General features: G+C 39.8%; 1 protein-coding gene across 1 annotated transcript in view; it reads right to left on the reverse strand.

Moving 5' to 3' along the window:
- The window catches only part of ITPK1 (inositol-tetrakisphosphate 1-kinase), a 168,848-nt gene extending 147,222 nt beyond the window's left edge, over positions 1-21,626 (reverse strand). Inside the window, exon 1 of the mRNA XM_042446023.1 lies at positions 21,325-21,626. Within this exon, the coding sequence (XP_042301957.1) occupies positions 21,325-21,419 (95 nt within the window). The 5' untranslated portion in view covers positions 21,420-21,626. The remainder of the gene's footprint in view (positions 1-21,324) is intronic.
- Positions 21,627-22,095: the final 469 nt, after the last annotated feature.

Raw genomic sequence — 22,095 nt, forward strand, 5'->3', positions numbered from 1 at the left:
AAAGGACCGGATCAAAATCAAAATGACCTGACTATAGACTAGAAAACTGGGCCACAGCTAACAAAATGAACTTCAACAGGGAGAAATGTAAGGTACTGCACTTAGGGCGGAAAAATGAAATGCACAGATATAGGATGGGGGACACCTGGCTTAAGGAGACAACATGTGAAAGGGATCTAGGAGTCCAAGTAGACCACAAGTTGAACATGAGTCAACAGTGCGATGTAGCTAGGGATGCCATAACCCGGCTGCGTCCGTGCTTGTAACGTTTTTTGCTGTTTGGCACGGTCTGGTACACTCTAAATCCCCGGTTTGGGCCCGGCCGGCAGCCATTGCGCCTAAAGGGAACACTCCTCCCCTTGAGGCTGGCTGGCCAATGGCACAGCAGCTGGGGCGGAGCTGTTTCCAGCCCCACTCTGCCTTTGGCCAGCCTCAAGGAGGAGGAGGAGGAGGAGTGAGACTCTGGGCCAGCCAGGGGGAGGGGAAAGCACCCTTTCTTAGTGCATGGCGAGGAGAAAGAGGAGGAGGAGGGGGAAACAGGAGGAGGAGGAGGTGGGTGCCCATTTTCAAAGGTTCCCCCCCCCAAAGTGCACTTTCTGTGTACAGTAGAGTCTTGGTGAAGAAGCATGGGACATCAGATTGGGGACAAAAGTCCCTCGCCTTGCCTCCTCCCTCCCTCCTTCCCTCCCTCCCTTCCTAGTTCCCTACTTACCTTCCCTGCTTGGGTCAGGCTTCTCCCTTTGGCCTGAGGAAAATGAAGCCTCCGAGAAGAGGCCAGGGGCTGTCCTCCACAGCCACCAAGTCCTTGCCTTCCCTGCTCCCTTCCCTTCAAAGGGCTCCAAAAAGAGCCCTTTGAAGGAAAGGGGAGGTCTGGGAAGAGCAGGACCGGGCTAGTGCCCAGGTCTCTCCTCTCCTTTCCTGCCTCTCTTCCCTTCCCTTCAAAGAGCTCCAAAGAGCCCTTTGGAGGAAAGGGGAGGTCTGAGGAGAGTGGCCTCGGAGGACAGGCCTGGGCTGAGCACACAAGACCCTCAGGAGCCTGCGTCCTCGATCTAGGCTTGTCCTCTGCTGCCCAGGCTTCTCCTTTCTGGGGATTTCCTCTCCCCCGAAGGGGTTGGGGGGAAGGAAAGTGAAGCTGGGAGGGAGAGGCTTGAATCTGCTAAAAAAAAAAATGTGCCCTGCATTTGAAAATGTTGTCCTACATTTTTCCCAGTTTGGAGGTCCTGATTTATGGCAACCCTAGATGTAGCAGCTAACAAGGCCAATGCGATTTTAGGCTGCATCAATAGAGGTATAGTGTCTAGATCAAGGGAAGTAATAGTGCCACTATATTCTGCTCTGGTCAGGCCCCACCTGGAATATTGTGTCCAGTTCTGGGCGCCACAATTCAAAAAGGACACTGAGAAACTGGAGCGTGTCCAAAGGAGGGCGACTAAAATGGTGAAGGGTTTAGAAACCAAGCCCTATGAGGAACGCCTTAGGGAGCTGGGTATGTTTAGCCTGGAGAAAAGAAGGTTAAGAGGTGATATGATAGCTCTGTTTAAATATTTGAAGGGATGGCATCTTGAGGAGGGAGCCAGCTTGTTTTCTGCTGCTCCAGAGACTAGGACCCGGAGCAATGGATGCAAGCTACAGGAAAAGAGATTCCACCTGAACATTAGGAGGAACTTCCTGACAGTAAGGGCTGTTCGACAGTGGAACACACTTCCTAGGAGTGTACTGGAGTCTCCCTCCTTGGAGGTCTTCAAACGGAGGCTGGATGGCCATCTGTCGGGGATGCTTTGATTTGGATTTCCTGCATGGCAGGGGGTTGGACTGGATGGCCCTTGTGGTCTCTTCCAACTCTATGATTCTATGATTTGGGGACTCCGTTGCCTTTGCACTGTTGGTACTTCAGTAAATTCCCCAATCTAGGGCCCATGTGTGATGTACCTGTTGTTACTCTTCATATAGCTTTTTAGAAGCTGGAAGCATGTTCTATCTCTAAGCATAAAGATGCTTAGTTTATTACTTTGATAGATCATCATTAGGGTGCAGCAACTAATTCTTCAGTAAGACTGCAATATGCAAGGTCAAAATCAATCTTATCCCATTTGCACAATGAGATTCACACAGTTAAAGATACTCTAGTCTAGTTTTTGAAGCCTGGGATGTGGAAGGAAGCAGATCAAAACTAGCCACTTTCAGTTTCCCTGGTGACCAGCTCACATTCATCGGAGGAGTGCAAGAGCAAGGATGAATAAAATTAATACCCAAAGGCACAATTAAAAGCCCAAGTAATCTAGCAATAACACCTTATGTGGGCTGAGTAAATTTGCTTTCAGAGGTAGAATGAGCATCATTTTAACTAATCTGTTCTTGACACCAAATCCACATAGCCTAGAATATCTGCATTCAGATCCCCAGTACTGGCAAAAAAATACTATAAAGATCTACACATCAACAAATTAAGCTCATGCAATTGGAGTGAGGTAGTGGTGCTGTGAATCCTCCCTGGAGCAGAGCACTTAAATGTAAGGGACTTGCATTAGCCGGAACTAACAAGTGCCATTCATTTTAATCATTCTACCACAGGAAAACTGATTCTGAATCAGCCTTTTTGCTACTATTTCTTTATTTATATTGCATGCCTTAATCAATTGGCCTGTCAAAATGTACCGCAAACCCTTTCATGTTCTTTCCTTTTCACTCTTCCTGAATGTCAAAGAGTAAATGACTAAGCTTCTTTTAAGACACTGCCATTCAGGAGTCTGAGTCTGGTTCTCATACCTTATCAAAATAGTCAACCAAAGGTTTTCCAGCATATGCATCAGTTCTAGATAACAGGGATAGGGTGGGAGCTTTAATAATGCTGTAGTAACAAACTGAGTCTATCTAAAATGGGAATCACTTAATGTTTATGATATGATTCATGTGTACCTTCTGGTACAAGTGAGCAACTTCAGCCTAAAATTTCCCAGCAGTCCTAGGCAGCAAAGCAGACAGCAAAGATTGTGGGAATGGTAATCTAGAAACCAACTAGAGGACCACAGTTGCCTACCTTGTTCTAGTAAATCTCAGAGGGGGGAACATGTATCAAAGAAATGTGAGCCCAGAACAGTAGAACATCAACACTTGGATCATATGCTTCCTTTGTTGTCACAAATTAATTTTATAAGCATGGTTACATTGGTGGTAATGCCACCCTGCACCATACCCTTTGCTTTCAACTGAAATTTGAAGCTGGTTTCAAATTCCTGGTTTCTGTTAAGACTGATGAGAGGAAAGATAAACTTCGAGATGCTAAGTTCCATTTCAAGTCCTTAAACATCTCTGTACTCTGAGGATGGAAATATTACACTCCCAGATCTGAGCCCTAATAGCCAGAAATAACCATAAAATCCCAATCCTACAAAATAACAGTTGGTGAAGAGAACATTGTTCAAAAAACAGCAACAGCAGCCAAGTCTTGATTTAGCAAGACTAGTGAGATTGCAAGAGCTTTTGTTTCACCCAGCTACACAGCCACCGAAATTAAGGAATCCAAATATTTCCAGCAGGCTATTAAAGTTATGCTCTAAAATGGCTGTATTAAATCAAATCCAAATATTATTCCCGCACTAAGTAGCTTCTCTTGGTCCATTCTGAGGGAAACTATTTCAGTCAGTGAAAGGCCTATTTCTTCAATACTCTTTTTCCGGTGGGTATGGGGAAGAACTTTGTAGACCCAGTTAATTTTTAAGACTTCTGCCAGAGAGTCACCATTTAACGTTGAGAAGGGGGGGACAAACCCACAGTCCATATACAACTTTCAAAATCAGATTCTATTTTTATGCCTATTAAAATACTAACTCTAACAGTATTTAAAATGAAATGGATAACAGGCCAAGTAATATGTCCTATTTAAACTATCTTGACCATCTATTTATAGGCCAGGAATCATTTTCAACCTGCCTGGAGATTGTACTTAGAAACACACTAACTAGAAAATGAGAGAAACAAAAATTAAATACCTTTAAAAAAATTTTTTTAATTAAATACTAATGTAAAGGATGACAGCTTTATGTTTTCTAGCCTGCTGTTCCAGAGCTTTTCTATCAGATGCTACACTCACATACATGTATTATTAACCTCAATATATATGTTGTTGTTGTTGTTATTATTATTATTATTATTATTTAAGTTTCAAGTAGTCAGAAGATTTAATTAATCATACTCACTTTTTACAAACGTTTGCTTAGGAAAAGAAGGGGGGAGAAAGGCAGGAGCCAGTCTAATGTAACTCAATCCCATCATCATTATTATTTTAACTGAGTAATGAACTACTAGAGCATTTGTGTTCATCTTGACTCTAGAGACACTGCACACAGGCATTGCTTTGGATTCATAAGGAATGAATAATATGCAGCTATCTGAAACTATCTTCAACTAGGATGAATCTTCCCACTACAATATATTAACATCATTCTCTGGATGAATTTAATAATGTGAAATATACCCTCCCACCCATAACAGTAACTTCATTATTCCTCAGAGTTCTGGCAATGAACTGACTGTGTTCTTATAAGCTAACTGGGGCATCTAAATTCAAGAGAAGATACTTGTATGAAATCATAGAATGACTTTAGTACAAAGATGCAGAAAGCACAGAAGCAAGAAAGGAATGTAAATGCTGGTCCTTGCAAATTAAACAGTTCAAGGGACTATATCTAGCATTTCCATAAGCCAAACAAAACTAGGACATTATCTGCAGAACTTTTGATTTATTGAGAAAACCATCATACACATTTTTAAAATTATCCATAGTATTTAATTAATTGTTTTCCTGTCCTCAGGGAATTCCAACATATACCTTTGGTAAGAATATTGGGATTATATAAATAATTTTCCATTTGTTTGCATACATCTAAGGCAGGCAGAGAGGGAAGAGAATAAACATTGAAATACCTTTAGATTATAAATTTTGTACTAAGTAAGAAATGGGTTTAATGGCCCTGGGAGGAAGAGCAGTATTCAGACTTTATTTCAACCCGGATGTTGGAAGGGAATTTAAAACAAATAAAATACATACCTCTCACCAAGTCTGTGCAAGCATAGCTACCCTGGAGCAAACTGACCTTTGACTATTTGCTGTTGGGCACAGTATTTACAGGAACAACTACTGTAATAGTCAGCATGGTATTTACAGGATCAAATAATGTAACAGTTGTCTTCCGACAGTAGACACTACACCTGAACTCTGCAGGGATCAGTGTTGGTGGCTATTGGTAGCTTCCATGTCAGTGAGACAGTGAATCTACTCTGATGCAAGCTACAGGAAAAGAGATTCCACCTGAACATTAGGAGGAACTTCCTGACAGTAAGGGCTGTTCGACAGTGGATTGCACTTCCTCGGAGGGTGATAGAGTCTCCTTCCTTGGAGGTCTTTAAACAGAGGTTGGATGGCCATCTGTCAGGGATGCTTTGATTTGGATTTCCTGCATGGCAGGGGGTTGGACTGGATGGCCCTAATGGTCTCTTCCAACTCTACGATTCTATGATTCTATGATTCTATGATTTGAGTACAAATTTTAAAGGAGTATCCAGAGTACTGACCTCTAGCCCCTAAATACATCCAGTGTCTTAAATAGCTTTTTTTTTTAAATCAGACTAAAGCAAGGAACAGATTCACTGCATCACTAGCACAGCCGTCACTAGCCACCACTGACTGTGTATGTGGGTCCCTGGTATCCACAGGGGTTTGGTTTCAGGATGCCTGTAGATACCAAGATCAGTGGATGCTCAAATCTGATTAAATACAGTGATGTAGTAAAATGGTGTCCTTCATATAAAATGGCAAAATCAAGGTTGTCTTTTTGCAGTATTTCATTTTATTTTTAATATTTTCAAGCCATGAATGGTTGAATAAGTGGGTGCAGCATCTGTGGATACAGAGAGCCATCTCTACTTTACCAACTTGACTAGCTGGTAGCTCCATAACTATTTCTTTGGGCTGTTTTTATTTTGCAGAATAAGGAAACCAAGGCTCCATTTCTCACTCTCTGCCTAAAAGCTGGAAAGCACAGTTATGCTACGTTACAGTCAAATGACTGTATACCAACATCCCATCCAGATAAGTGCTATGTTCTACCATGTTTTTTTTTTATAAACAAAAAACCACAAGGTTTGCACCCTCATACAATTTTCAAGTTCAAAGGCTTGGAAAATTGCAACTTGTATTCACCAGATCAATTTGCACATCAGATGGCTTTTGTGCCTATTTCACATATAAAGAATTGGACATGAAAATAAGGGAACGTCCATGGAAGACAGTAATCAGTATTCTAGAATTAAATTTCACAAGTCTCCAAATCTGTCTTGTGTTTTCAAGCAGTATATTTTCAAGCTTTAATACTATGGCTATCAGGGGATTTCAGCTTGGGACCAGTGAAACTGCCAGCTCTGAACAGTGCTAAATATACCAGCCAGTTGATGAAAACCAATAATATTTTTCTTATTCTTTTATGTCAGCAACAGACATCATAGGGAGAGTTAGCCAAAAATAATAAAATGAAATAAATGGGGCTATAATGACTGTTACTTTTTAACTTCATGGCAGAAAAGGAAAATATATTACAGGAAGAGGGATCTGTGCCAAGTCTCCCATGAAACAATGCCCATTGTGCAAATGTGGACATAGAGGGTGACAGGCTAATCAGGAAATAACTGTTTCAAAGTAATAAATAAATAAATAATCCAATAATCATTGCATGTGCAATTTTATGAGGTTCTCCTGAGACACAACTCGAGGATTGTTCTGAGGAATTAAAATGTTACAGTACTTGTTTGCTCCTTGCACAGAGATAAAGGTTTATTGACCAGTTTTTAAAATGCATAGGAACAAAAGAAATTGCCTTATAATGTAAGGCTTATAACAAGAGCAGATCATTGGTCTGCCCAGTCCAGCACTGACCTCTTAACTGGTAAGTAGTTCTCTAGTGTGTCAGGCAGAAATTCTTTGGTAGCACAACCTTTAAATCCCTAGTATTCCCTGGTGGTCTCTCATCAAAATATTAGCCAGGTCTGCTGAGCTCTGAAATCAGATGAGATCAGGTGTGTTCAGGCAGGTATGGTGATTGAATAATGTTTGCTCTAATTCTTAGAGACATGTCTGTCTCTACTTATTAGAGGCATGGTTACCCCACATATGCCAGATAAAGTGTTTAGGCTGAACACTGAACTTAAACAGAACACAGAATCTATTTATCAAATTAAGATGCAACATTAAGACTCAAAAGAACCTCAGCATGGCTTTCTACTTGCTGCTTCTCAAAACATCAAGATTAGTGATCTTTTTTTAATATATGTGTGTGTGTGTGTGTGTGTGTGTGTGTATCCATCCATCCAATAAATTAGGGGTGGGAATCATGTGTCCCCTGAGATGATGTGGAGTGCAAGTCCTATCAACTAGCCAGCATAGACAATGGTGAGGAATGGTGGGAATTCCAGTCCAACATCTGGACACACGATTCCCATCCCTCCATTAAACAGTACTGGCATTTTGTATAAAATGGTTTCGGGAATAAAACCATTAACACCATCAAGAAACCATTAATACCACCAGGTTTTATGTATAACATTTATATGATCAAGTATTATAGCAGAGAAATTGCACAGTAGTTTGAACATTGGACTACGACTCTGGAGATGAGGGTTGGAACCCCTATTTGACCAGGGAATCCCACTGGGCCATGACTTTGGCCAAGTCACAAACTCTCAGCCTCTGGTGAAGGCAATGACAAGGCTCCTCTGAACAAATCTTGCCACAAAAAAAACCCACAATATGGTCACCATACAGCAGAAGCGAACTGAAGGCACAACAAGAATAAACAAGTAAAGGAGAGGCAATAGAAATTAAGGTACAGAGAAAAGAGCACTTTTATGGTCCAAGGAGAAGATCTGAAGATATATGATCCAACCACTTTACTGAAGCTAAACTTACTTGTGGTCAGCACCTGGATGACAGAACTGTTGGGAACTACATGTGTATCACTGTGAGTGCCATAATGAAAGACAAGTAGTAAATGAATTTACTGTAATAAATAAATAAATAGAATTTAACATAAGTAGAAGTTAGTGCTGGAGAGAAGAGGAAGATGACAGGAAAAACTCAACATTAGTAAAACAGAGAAATTTATTTTGTCTCCTCTGCTCCTCCACTGTTACATAGTTTTAACAAATAATTTTGGGAAGAATAAATATGTGAACACTATATACAGATGGCACCATACTACTAATATCAAATAGCAAAGATGTGGAATGATTATTGAAGAAAGTCAAGGAAGAAAATGCAAATGCAAGTTTACATTAAAACAAAAATAACAACCACAGATAATTTACATAACTTAAATGATATTGGAATAGTTCAAGATATTTTATACGTTAGCTCAATCATTAATGAGAACAGAGACTGCAGTCAAGAAATCAGAAGAAGACTAGAACTTGGAAGGACAGCTATGAAGAAACTAGACAAGATCCTCAAGTGATAAATATATATCATTGTCTACTAAAGTTAGGATTGCTCGTATTTCTCATTTCTTTGTATGGTTGTGAAAGTTAGTGAAGAAAGCTGATAGGAAGAAAATCAACTCATTTGAAATGTGGTACTGGAGAAGAGTTCTATGGGTTCTAAAACAAATCAGGTCTGAACTCTCCCTAGAAGCCAAGATGACTAAACTGAGGCTGCGATACTGTGGCCATATCATATGATGGGACTCACTAGATAAAACAGTAATGTTTGGTAAGGTGGAGGGCAAAAGGGAAAGAGAAAGACCATATTGGAGATGGATAGACTAAATCAAGCAAGCCAAAGCCCTGAGTCCGCAAGACCTGAGCAGGGCTGTTGAGGACAAGGTACCTAAGAGGTCTCTCATTCATAAGGCTGCCATAAATCAAGTCATCTTGAAGCACATAACAGCAACTTGTCTTAATTGTAAAAGAAAATATTCCATGACCCCTCTCATTTTTTATTTTCTCCCCCTTTTTTCTGAGAATAAAAAGACTTCAGGGGGGGACCCACAAATTACCCTATTTTAAGGGTTTTTCCTCTAGGACTTCACATCTCCACGTGGACCAGCATTTTCCCCAAAATAATTATCAGTAAGTGGTACCATATTTGTGCCTTTGGCTATGCTTGTTTCTTTCTTCGAAACTCACTGTGGATCATCACTTGGAGTGGCATTGCTCCTAACCAGTATATCATATACGGACATGAACCCTAAATTACAACATCCCATAAAAAACAAATGATCTAAAATTTTATAATTCCCTTTATCATTCAATCTGTGCCTTGTGAGGCCCACCACTTGCTAATTTATACCCTGTGGTACAGGGAAGTATGGGTAACTTTGAAGAAATAACACAATTCAACCACAGAAATAATTTAGTGGTAGTGTCATTGAAATAACTGGCGCATTTTATCAGTGTAATGAAGGGCAATAAACAAGTTTTTTATAGCAATTTCTTTACCAATTAATCATCGGCCACATCATTTGTTCAGTTAACAGTTAACCAGAAATACCATCATGATGATAATGTCAAGATTAGAAAGGGCACAGTCAGCATCAGACTGTACAAGCATCAGATCTTCATTAACCCTAATTAATAATGTTGAACTCCAACAAAGCTCCAAGTTGTACTGTCTTATGGACTTCTGCAAAGCGATATTTTTACTGCCATACCATGGAAGAGATTAGCATCTTTATACCAACAAGCAGACTTTACTTAGATAAGGAGGATTCCCACAGCTGCTTTATTTCAACATGGAAAAGAACCAGCTACCAGTTTATTTTCCCAACATACTATATGAATGAAGAACTAAGCCTAATTATTTCAAAACCTCAGGTATTCAGTTATTCCAAGTTTTCCTTTTCGTTAATGATCTCTGTAGCTGTGTGACAGCTGAAGGAGTGGCTCAACAATTACAGGATCACCTGAGTAATTTTTTTCATTCTTTGCACAGAAATCTCAGAGGGCTACTACTGGTCATCATCATGGGGTCTTGTCTGTGAGGTCACACTGTAAAGTTGTCACAGTCTCAAACAGACATAATAAAAGCAAAACCCCAAATCTACCTTCATTAGGATCAAGTACAATCCCATAATAGTGATCAGGCTTTTGAGTTCTCCAGAACTCTAGATTTCATTGATATAAAACAGAACCTGCCACCAAGACTAAATTTTGATGGCTTCCTTATATGCTAGTCCCTATTTGTTGTTGTTATGTGCGTTCAAGATGACTCGGGTGTATTGCAACCTGATCAGAGGATTTTCTTAACAAGATTTGTTCAGATGTTCACCACTGCCCTCTCCTAAACAGAGAGTATAACTTGCCCAAAGTCATCCAAGTGAGTTTTCATGGCTGAGCAAGGATTTGAATCCTGGTCTCCCTGAGTCTCTATCCAACATTCAGACCACTACACACCAAATTCATCTACCTGATATAACTGTGTGATTAGCCATAACATACTTCTAGAAGGAAGTTAAACATTCAACATTTTCAAAAATATTACACAAAACAACCATGTCAACCATACGGTATCTGTCCATTTAATTCATAATCTATTAGCTTCCTGATAGTTCTCATGTCAAAGAATTATTACAATTTTACAACAATATGCACTGGATTCTTGGCCTTGCCTGAGACTCACTATCTGGTTGCTACGAAGCGTAATGTGACATGTTCTTTCCATGTCACATGTTCTTTCCATTAAAAGTCAAACAGAAGAGCTAAGGAATACCATATATCAATGGCACATAAAAATGATATTTATGGACTTTTATAAGAAGAAGGCGGCTGACAATACAGATAAAAGCATATCGATAAAAAGTTAAAGCATGTGCTTTTCTATTAAGCTACAGTATGCATATAATACAGCAGTCAGAAACTTTCCAAATCTGATCAGCTGATCACACCACCCCCTATACCCTTCTAATACAGTCAGCTCTCTGTATCCATAGATTCGGCTGCCTATCAGTTTCAGGGCAAAGGTTCTAAACTTTAAAGTCCTACATGGCTTGGGTCCTGACTACCTGTGGGAGCGCCTACTTCCATACAATCCTCCCCGCACACTTCGGTCCTCTGGGAAGAAGCTACTACAACCTCAGAAGACCAGGCTTTCAGCAGTGACCAAGAGGACCTTCTCATCAGCCGCTCCCAGGCTCTGGAATGACCTGCCGGACGAGATCTGACATATTACTACCTTGGAAGCCTATTAAGATGGATCTCTTTCGACAGGCCTTCCCAGACTAGGTTAGATCCATTAGATCCATTAGACTTGCCTCCCCCCTCTATTGCTACCGACACCAAAATGGTTTGATACCATCACCTCCGCCCCCCTACTCTAGAGGAAGATTCATTTCTTCCACTAATCTGCCCGAAATTTTAATGTATTTCTATTTGATAGTTTTAAATTTTTTGATGTTTAATCTCTTTTTATGTACTGATCACTGTTTTTATGATTGGGGAGAGGGTTGGGATTTTAAAATTGTAATTTTTAATTGTTTGATGTTTTATTTATACTGTTGGAATCCACTTTGATTCCTTTGTGAAAAAGTGGAATACAAATAAATGTTGTTGTTATTGTTTATCCATATATTCAATCAACCACAGCGTTACCTTTACCAAAAGGTAAACCTTGATTTTGCCTTTTTATATAAAGGGAACCATTTTACAACATCATTGTATTTAATGGGACTTGAGCATTCAAGGATTTTGGAAACCACAGGAGGGTCCTGGAACCAAAGCCTAGCAGATATCAAGATCACACACTGTAGCTAGAAGGAAAGCTTTTGTCTCAGCAAAGCATGTAACAGTTGGCAATTTATTTACTTATTTATTTAATGAATTTCTACCCCGTTGGGAAACTGGAGCATGTCCAGAGGAGGATGACCAAAATGGTGAAGGGCCTGGAAACCATGCCTTCTGAGAGACTTAGGGATCTGGGTCTGTTTAGCCTGGAGAAGAGAGGGTTAGAATCATAGAATCATAGAATCATAGAATCATAGAGTTGGAAGAGACCACTAGGGCAATCCAGTCCAACCCCCTGCCATGCAGGAAATCCAAATCAAAGCATCCCCGACAGATAGCCATCCAGCCTCTGCTTAAAGACCTCCAAGGAAGGAGACTCCACTACACTCCGAGGGAATTTGTTCCACTGTCAAACAGCCCTTACTGTAGGGAAGTTCCTCCTAATGTCGGTGGAATCTCTTTTCCTGTAGCTTGCATCCACTGTTCCATGTTCTAGTCTCTGGAGCAGCAGAAAACAAGCTTGCTCCCTCCTCAATATGACATCCCTTCAAATATTTAAACAGGGCTATCATATCACCTCTTAATCTTCTTTTCTCCAGGCTAAACATCCCCAGCTCCCTAAGTCATTCCTCATAAGACATGGTTTCCAGACCCTTCACCGTTTTAGTAGCCCTCCTTTGGACACACTCCAGTTTCTCAATGTTTTTTTTGAATTGTGGTGCCCAGAACTGGACACAATATTCCAGGTGGGGCCTGACCAAAGCAGAATACAGTGGCACTATTACTTCTCTTGATCTAGACACTATACTTTTATTGATGCAGCCTAAAATTGCATTGGCCTTGTTAGCTGTCACATCGCACTGTTCACTCATGTTCAACTTGTGGTCTACTTGGACTTCTAGATCCCTTTCACACGTAGTCTCATTCAGCCAGGTGTCCCCAATCCTATATCTGTGCATTTTATTTTTCTGCCCTAAGTGCAGTACCTTACATTTTCCTTACTCTTGCCTAAGGGAAAAAAATATATGTACAGTACTATTCCACTTGCCAACCCACACTGCAAGCACAATATACAGATGGGCTTGCTCAGAGGGACTTTGTCCAAAAAAAGTAGGCTGGTATCCCCATGAAAAAAAAAGGTAGCTTTCAGGAATCATTTTCCAGAGGGAAATGCAGAGTTAATGGATTCAGCATCCCCTTTCTGCACACTGATTCTTCACTTTAAAGCTGTCCTTTCAGATCCCAACCCACTTAAAACTTATTAACACAACTGCACTGAGAACCAGCTTTGCCATGATTATATCTAATTAGTGTTCTCCCTTATCCATAGGAAACATGTAATATATTTAAGGACACAACAAACTGGGTGTAAATCCCTTTGTAGCATTATTCAGCCTCCCATTCCCCCCCCCGCCCCCCAGACTACAGTTTTCCAATTTAAAACCCAAAGATTTCAATCCAAGAAATGCGAGCAAAGATGTCCCCGTACATTTGCAGAAGGAGGTGAAAGTAAATACTTAATGGAGAGTTCTTCTTCAGCTCTATATGGTAAAACATTTAAGAACTTTCCAGCATTCCCACCGACTGTGATTATCACGAGTCAAATGACAGAATAATTCAAGGAGGCCAGTTTAGCACAGGAGTTTGCCATCTTGATTTTTAATGGGAAACAGTTGTGATCACAGTCGTCCTTATATGGAAGCAAACCCTACTGGTCTCAGCAGAGCTCATTTCAAAGAATGGATGTTCAAGGATTTTGTTCAGACTGCCTTTTTATATGAACCAAGTTGATTCACACTTTCCAGGTCAAAATTCAAATCAGAGCACCATTATCATTCTTTTTTTTTTTTTTCCTTCTCCAAATTTTAGGACATAGTTCCCAGGTCAAAACAGGGACATTATACTACAACTTGACACATACCAAAATGCTATTGAGGATAAAATACATACAAAAGTAATGTGAATTTTCTTGCAAAAACAGGTCAAAATGAAACCAAGATGAATCAAGATATACCTGTACTAGTGTTTCATTTACTATGGTATATTCGCATTAGATATGATTCACCACCCTAAGCACCCTTCTTGTAATGAGAATATAAATTAAATAAATACCACATATTTAATCAGTTGGTATTTGGCATTAGAATGTTGCTCTTATACTTTTAAACATACTGTATTTGAAAGAGACTAATAAGAGATTTCATAAAACCTTACAAGGATACTGTACAAAACAGGATAGTAGAAGTGATTTTTTTTAAAGAGATTAGTATCGTACTTTGACACTTTGCCTCTAATTTTTTAAGGGGGTGGGAGAAACCAATGCAAGTTTCTAGAGAGGTTGTTACTGTTCATTTCCACGGCACTTTCTGGTATTGAGTACCTTACAGTTCTTATCTCTGATCTTCCCAGCAATTTTAGAGATAAGTTGATCTCTCTTTTCAACTTAATTGTTCTCATAAGTTTCATGACTTAACAGAAATTTCAGGCTGGGTTCAGAAAAGGAAGAAAGTACATTCAGCCTCAAAATAGCTTTTGCTTACTTTCTAACCTACATTTATTTAAAATACCTTTATACTACCTTTTGATGCAAAATCTCTACAAGACCGTTTAAAAGACAAAAATGTTCATGGAAACTCCAAGTTGTAAAATAAAGACTGGCATCCATTCACTTAAGAGAAGACTAGAATACTTTTAAGGCCCATTCAAAAGCATACATACCAAGGTCCAAAGGCATTTGTAGAATCGTACCTGAAAATGTGATTGCAGCAAAGGAGGCTTTTCAATGGACAGGTGCTGGATTTTTTTTATTATTTAACTCATTTTAAGTATTGTATTATTGCCCACAACAACAACAATTATTAAGCTGCCTTGAGTTTCATTTGTGGGGGAAACTGAATTTTAAAAATACTAAAATTCGCTAAGGCAATGCTACTCAAAGTGGCAATACATAAGTCATTGGCCACTGGTCCTTTGGTGAGTTTCCAGGAAAGAAAGCAAAAACTGTAATCAATGGGAACAAATATGGTGCTGATCCCTGACACATCAGGGGGAACTGAAATTTTTGGTTCCCCACTTCTATAGATATTATGGACTGCCAAAAAGAAAACAATGGATCCTAGAGAAAATCACACCTGAACTCTCCCTAGAAGCCAGAATGAGGCTACCCTATTTTGGCCACATCATGAGATGATATGATTAATTAGAAAAGTTGATAATGCTTGGTGAAGTAGATCACAGTAGAAAAGAGGTAGATTGTTTTTGTGGTTTCCGACTTATGGAGACCGTACGGTGAACCTATCACAAGGTTTTCTTGGCAAGTTTCTTCAGAGGGGGTTTGCCATTGCCATCCTCTGAGGCAGAGAGAATAGAACTTGTCCAAGTTCACCCATTTCCATGGCTGAGCTGGGATTTGAATCCTGTTCTCCTGAGTCACAGTCCAATGCTCACGCCGCTACACCATACTTACAGGTGGGTAAACCTGATTAAGGAAGCCACAGCCCAGAGTTTGCTGGACCTAAGCATGGCTGTTGACATCAGGGTATTCTGAAGGTCTCTCATTCATGGGGTGCCATAAGTTGAAGTCAACTTGACAGAAATTATAGTTAGCCCTTTCTATCCACTGGGGTTTGGCTCCTGGAACCCCCCATGGAAACCAAAATCCATGGATGCTCAAATCTCATTATATACAATTCTACTGTAAAATGGTATCCCTTATATTATATGGTAAAATCAACGTTTACTTTGTGGAATTTATATTTTAAAAAATATATTTTCAAACCATGGATGGTTGAATCCATGGATGAAGAGGGTCAACTGTAACAACAAACCACTCATCAGATAGCTTATGCTGACTGAAAACAGCTCTCCAGAATTTCAGGTCAGAGTTTAACTAGCACTACCTGGAGATGCCAGGGATTGAAGCTATGACCTTCCAACATGCAAACCATATGCTCTACCACTGAGCTATGATGACCTGTGTCTAAAATATCGCAAAGTACCCACACTGTGGAAGTCAGATAGATAATGACTGCACAGTTCGTAGCTCAGATTAGAGCATGGACCATGACCTATAAAATAAATTGTAACAGTTGTAAACCCAAGTAATTACCATTATAGGTTCTTTTAAAAAAATATTTTTGGCAGTAGCTAAAATAGTTACCCATTTGGTTATAGTTTTCAACCACCAAAAAACTACACGTCTCTCGCTTGTGGTACAAAACATACCCCAACAATAAGGCCACTCTGCCAATATAACTATATACATAATTAAAATAAATTATTACCCTGCAGAAAGAGTGAAATTATCACCATTAATTATAGTCATATTGTATCTGAGGGTTAAAACAGACAGCCCTGAAGGGGAGGTGTGACACCACCCGAGAGAGCTGAATTGGGGCTGCGACAACCGCATGCCATGGCCCCAATCCAGCTATTTGCCAGCTCAAAAAGAGGCAGCAAAATGCTGCTCCTTTTTGAGCTGGCAAAAGGGTACCCTTTCCGCTGCCACCACAGCTTTACACCACTCCAGCTACATATGGCATCTAAATGCTGCACCACCAGAGCACTGTGAAGCCAGCCCACGTGTGGACAGGCAGGTGGCTTTCGGACAGTGTCAGGGCGCGCACCATGCCCAAGGCAGCTTTTAGTGCCAGTCTGTACCGGTCATAGTACATCTTATTTATTTCCTGTGGCTATGAGTATCTCATTGTTTGTAATCAGCTGTTTCCTAGCCCTGGGATATACTCCATGCAGTGGGGAGACTTTTCAGCACCAAAGTCCAGGCTATCTCAAAGACCACATCTTCCCATATGAGCTAGCCTAAGCTCTAAGGTCTTCAGAGGAGGTACATCTGTCTGTCCCACCACCTTCACAGTCAGGTTTGGTGGGAACACAGGGTATGTGCTTTTATTTTGTAAGCTGTCTTGTGTCCTAGTATGCATAAAAGGAGGGCCATAAATACAATGGGCTGTTGGTATCTGCTGCAGTTTGGTTCCAGGACCCGCCATGGATACCAAAATCTGTGGTTACTCAAGTCCCATTACATATAGTGGTGTAGTAAGATGGTGTCCCTTATATAAAATGGCAAAATCAAGGTTTGCTCTTTGGAATTTATATATTTTAAAAAATAGTTTCATTCCATGGATGCTTGAATCCATGGATAAAAAAATTATGGATATGAAGTGCTTACTGTAAAGCAATGGATGGATGGAGCGTAAACTGCTTTTCCCATCCAGTACCCTTCAACAACATTTAATATGAAGAAACTCTTGTATGGTTTTTGCCTTTCAGAGAAACCAGTGAAATTCACATAAGCTTGCATAATGAATTTTATGCATTGGAGGTGGCTGCATACATGTTTCACTCTTGTGGATTTTGGATTTTGTTGTATTTTGCTGCATGGCCAACACGGCTACCCCTGAGTATGAAACCTATATGTTGTCCCAAATGTTACTCTGTTGTCCATTAAGATGATATTGAAGGATCTCAATGCAGGCAGAGGCCCATCCTCTTCTTGGCCATGTGGGAACCAGGGACAAATGGCAATAAAAGACAGGTAATAAAATTTCAGCTCTGTTGGCAACAGAAAATTAACCTCCCTTGAGATCTAGGCTGCCTCTGAGAACCTCTGTGGTTGAGGAGTGGGGCAAAAATACTCTAAGTAAAGAGGCAGTATCATTCTCATCCCAACAATCATGAACCAAGAGTTCCACTCTTCTGAAGCTTTAAATTTCAAACCACCTAAACATGAAAGTACACTTCTTTAAGAAGAGAAAGCATCCATCAAGAAGAGCATTCTTCACCATTGGCTATGATAGCTAGGATTGCTGAGAGGTGCAATCTTTCAATCTCTAGAGGGCTGCATGATTCCCACCTCTGATGTTCATGAACATGACCTCAATTCAGATGGTAACACAATAAAATTCCATCTATTGCTTTCTAAGCAGAAAATATACTACCAGTAGTCATTCACCATAGATTGGATTTCTACAAAAGACAATAGAATTCCTCATCATCTAAAGGCCAGAGGCCACTGAGATACAAGTCAAAGATATATTGAAAATGGCAACATAAACTTCCCCAAACCTTTCAGATGTCATTCATGTCAACTCAGTTGGTCAGAGTATGGCACTAATAATACCAAGAGTGGTAGCCGGGAGCCTATGGCATATTTTTATTTCAGAGGGATGATGTTGTCCCTCAGTGATATTATCATTATAATTATCATCTTTATTAATATTTCTTACCTACCTGTCCCCATGGAACAGGGGACAGCAACAGACACACACATATTGACACAATCCATATTTTAAAATTCATCATTTAAAATTTACAATTTAAAAATCACCTAGATAGGCCTGCTAAAAGGATTTGTCTTTAATGCTGTTTTAAATATGGATAGCATATTCAGCTGTCAGATCTCTCCTGGAAGGTTGTTCCACAGTCTAGAGGAGGAGGAAGAAAAAGTCCTCTGGGTGACAGCTGCCAACTTAGACCTGACTGAATGGAGTAAATATCCCCCAAAGGAAATGAGCATGGGTTGGGGGGAGATTATAGAGGAGAAAGTAATGCTGTAGGTAACCTGGACCCAAACTATGTAGAGCTTTAAATGTAATAGCCAACACTTTGTACCTTCCCAAGAAACTGATTGGAAGAGCACATATTTTGCATACAGAAGGCTCCAGATTCAAATTCTGGCATCGCTATGCATGCTTGGCAAAAGTTGTCATCTAAAATGTATGAGAGCTATTATCATTCAAGGTAGTCAACAGTGCCAATAGGCCAATAGCCCAATTCAGTCTAAAACAGCTTCCTGTATATTGCAACACACTTTTGAGAAGTTCAAGTAGCCAGCAAAGATTCTCTCTACTTAGAAAATGAAATTCACCACGCACTGACAATGCATTTTGTTCATATAGCCAAATTCTTCTCAAATTGTGGGATTCTCTTCATCTAGTTTATCGACTCACTTTCTATTCAACGTCCAAGCCAAGTTTGTGGGCCAGCAGATCTGATCACTCCTATCCTCTCAGCACCTCTCACAACAAAATAAAATATTTAAGAGTTCAACTACTGCATTTTGAGACAAACAATACTTGGAAATACATACTGTTTCAACACCATTGGCAAATTAAGATGGAGTACTGTTTAAAAGAAGCAAGGAAATCTGTCTTAGAACAGCCACACAGTTGAAAAGTGGTTTGGACGTTTGGCAATAAAGCCTCAATTGTTTTCATTGGCTTTTCACTCAAAATATTATCTGGAATACAGATGGCACTTGCATTGGAGAGTTCAACAGGACAAGAAAACCTGAGGAGCAAGCATCAGTAACAGAATGAAGGTGTCACCACCAATAATGGACATAACCTTTGCTTGTCCATTTCAATTTATGTTTCAAAATTCAAAGATATAGCCATGTTAGTCTGTAGAATGAGTATGTAGAGAGATCTTGTAGCACATTTGAGAGGAACTGAAAGAAGTTGGCAGCATGTTTAAAAAATTACTTAACTTCCTACAGCCTAAGAAGATTTTACTGTTCACCTCTTCAGAAGTCTCTGAAGCCACCTCTTCAGAAGTCTCTGAAGCCACCTCTTCAGAAGTCTCTGAAGCCACCACTGTCTGTAGCAGGACTACTTTATAGTAAACCTCAATAACTGGTCTTATATCGCAAGACAATCAGGTCATTCACTGGTGTAGTAGGAAGAACCGGCTGTGTTACCATTTTAGTTCCCAGCCTGAAGCAAAAGTCTGTCTTATTTTTTACTATTAATAAGCCTTTGAAGATTTTGAATGAAAGATGCAAGCCCTGAAGAGAAAAGCTGGGGAAGCGATGAAAGAAATGTCCTTCATAAATTGATTATTTACTTATTTGCGAAGCTGGTAGCAGGATCTAGCTGGTAGCTGGCAGAGGAAGTAGGATCAAGTCCATGAAAGCAAATGCTATCAACTTCTTTCTTTCAGTTAGTCTCAAAGGTGCTACAAGATCCCTTTGCACGCTGGTAACATTTAGACCATCTTAGTTTTAATACATACAGTTAATGCATATAGTCTCAAAGGTGCTACAAGATTCTGTTGTGTACTGTAACACTTAGACCTTCTTGTTTTAATATATACAGCTAATACATATAGTCTCAAAGGTGCTACCAGATCCCTTTGCACACTGGTAACACTTAGGCTATCTTGCTTTAACACATACAGTTTACTGTATCTACTCACATATAAGTCTAGCAATTTAGTTCAAAAAATTGACCCAAAAAATCTGAGTCAACTTATCCATGGGTCAATTTAAGTACTGTATCTTAACTCTTATTTAAAAGAAGGAACCATCCCCTGATGAAAAGCAAGAGTATTATCTGTCCTGGAAGCACTGACCCCCTCTACTCTCTCATCCATCCAGTCTTAAGAGGAAGCACAAATTTTGTAAGTTCTTTGACACTGTTTTGCTTTGCTTCATCCTTTAGATTCTTTGCTACATGCCCCTAAGTTTTACCCTTGACTTATCCACGGGTCATAGCATAATTCTGGCCCCGAAACCTGCCCTCAATTTATACATGAGGTCAACCTATAGTCGAGTACATACAGTAATATATATACTCTCAAAGGTGCAACAAGATCTCTTTGCACACTGGTAACAATTAGGCCATCTTGGTTTTAATACATATAGTTTTCCTGATGTATATTAAGGAAGAGGAAGAGAATGCAATTAGGGGCGATAAAGCAAAATTGACAGAGGCAGAGAATTAGTTATAAGCAATTCCCAGCCACCACAAAATAAATAAACTAACCCTCAAGAGCAGCATCCTACTTTGCCATCTTTGTCCAAAGGCTAATGATCTGCCTTCATGGACCACTCATTATGATAACAGGAAGTTCCTTAAAAGCAGTAACAAGTGCAGTTACGAAGTTCCCTCAGTATGAAAAACCTGCACATGTCTACATAATCCCCAAAGTCTCACATTAATACCACATCTGTTATTGGTATATTAAGAGAGAGTGTGGGAAGGAAGGGAGGAGGAGGTGGCAGCCAAAAATTGCCTAGCAAATTACAAGGTTTTCCCATCCTCATGGCATCAGGCAAAGGTTTTTCCCCCCGCCTTCTTTGATCACGGGTGTTATTATGATTTGTAAAGCTGGATTCCCCAAGTGGCAATTATCAGGATCTTCTTGTAAACTGTCTTGTAAGCTGCAGGTTGGTTTGATAACCAGAAGATCCTGCATGGATAAAGAACAAGAGACCCATCCTATGATTATTCTGAAGAGAGAGGGAGAGATGCCAAAGTGAGTTAAGTTTGAGTCTACTGGGAAGGAGGGGGGGGGGATGAATTATTTTTTACACTTCATAACCACAAAGGAGGGCACAAGACACCACAAAATGTAGGACATGCAAGGAAGAATGTAGGACACACCCAAACCAAAGCTGGGAACTCAGGTGGGAAATCTATGTTTCTTAGCCATCCCCATCAAGAACATTTTGACATTCCTCCTGCACAGAAGGTTGGGATGGAGGGCACATCCTGGAAAAAAGGAGGACATGTCTGCTCACCCACCCACCCCATTTCTTACCTGCAAAGCTCTGCAAAGGCTTGGAAATTCAGCTTCTTGATCTTTTTCTCGCTCAGCCAATATCCCACCCTCTTCCCCTTCAGAAAGGTCTGCATCTTCTCTTCCACCAAAGCAAGCTGGTCTTCTCCTTTTTATGGTCTTTAAAAAGGGGGCAAGTCCAGAAATGAAAACCAACGAAGTGTGCGCAGAGATTATATAGGTGTCTGTGTGAATTTGTATGTATGTATGTATATGTATATATGTGTGGGTATATAGGTGTATGTGTGAGATATATTTATATGTGTGTATATAGATATTTATGTGTGTGTGTACATATATGACATATATATTTATATATGTGTGTATATATATCTATGAGATATATTTATGTGTATGTATGCATATATATATGAGATATATTTATATGTGTATGTGTGTATGTGTGTATATATTATATATATTTGAGTATGTATGTGTGTATGATATATATTTAAGTGTATGTTTGTGTGTGTATATATGACATATATCTATGTATGTGTGTGTATGTATATGATATATATTAATATGTGTGTATGTATATTTGTGTGTGTGTGTGTGTGTTATATGTGTTTCCCAGCAGATCGTTCCTCTTCTCCTTCTTTTCTCCTTCTCCTTCTTCTTCTAGGCTTGCCCAGGGAACAACTCTGGACAGGAGGAGGAGGAGGAAGAAACCTTTTAAGATTTCACATCCATGGAGGAGCCTGGTGTTTGTGTGTGTTGTTGTTGTTGTTGTTCCTTCCCACCCCTTTCAGT

Source organism: Sceloporus undulatus, chromosome 1, assembly GCF_019175285.1.
Source record: "Sceloporus undulatus isolate JIND9_A2432 ecotype Alabama chromosome 1, SceUnd_v1.1, whole genome shotgun sequence".
In the NCBI taxonomy this organism is placed as follows: domain Eukaryota; kingdom Metazoa; phylum Chordata; class Lepidosauria; order Squamata; family Phrynosomatidae; genus Sceloporus; species Sceloporus undulatus.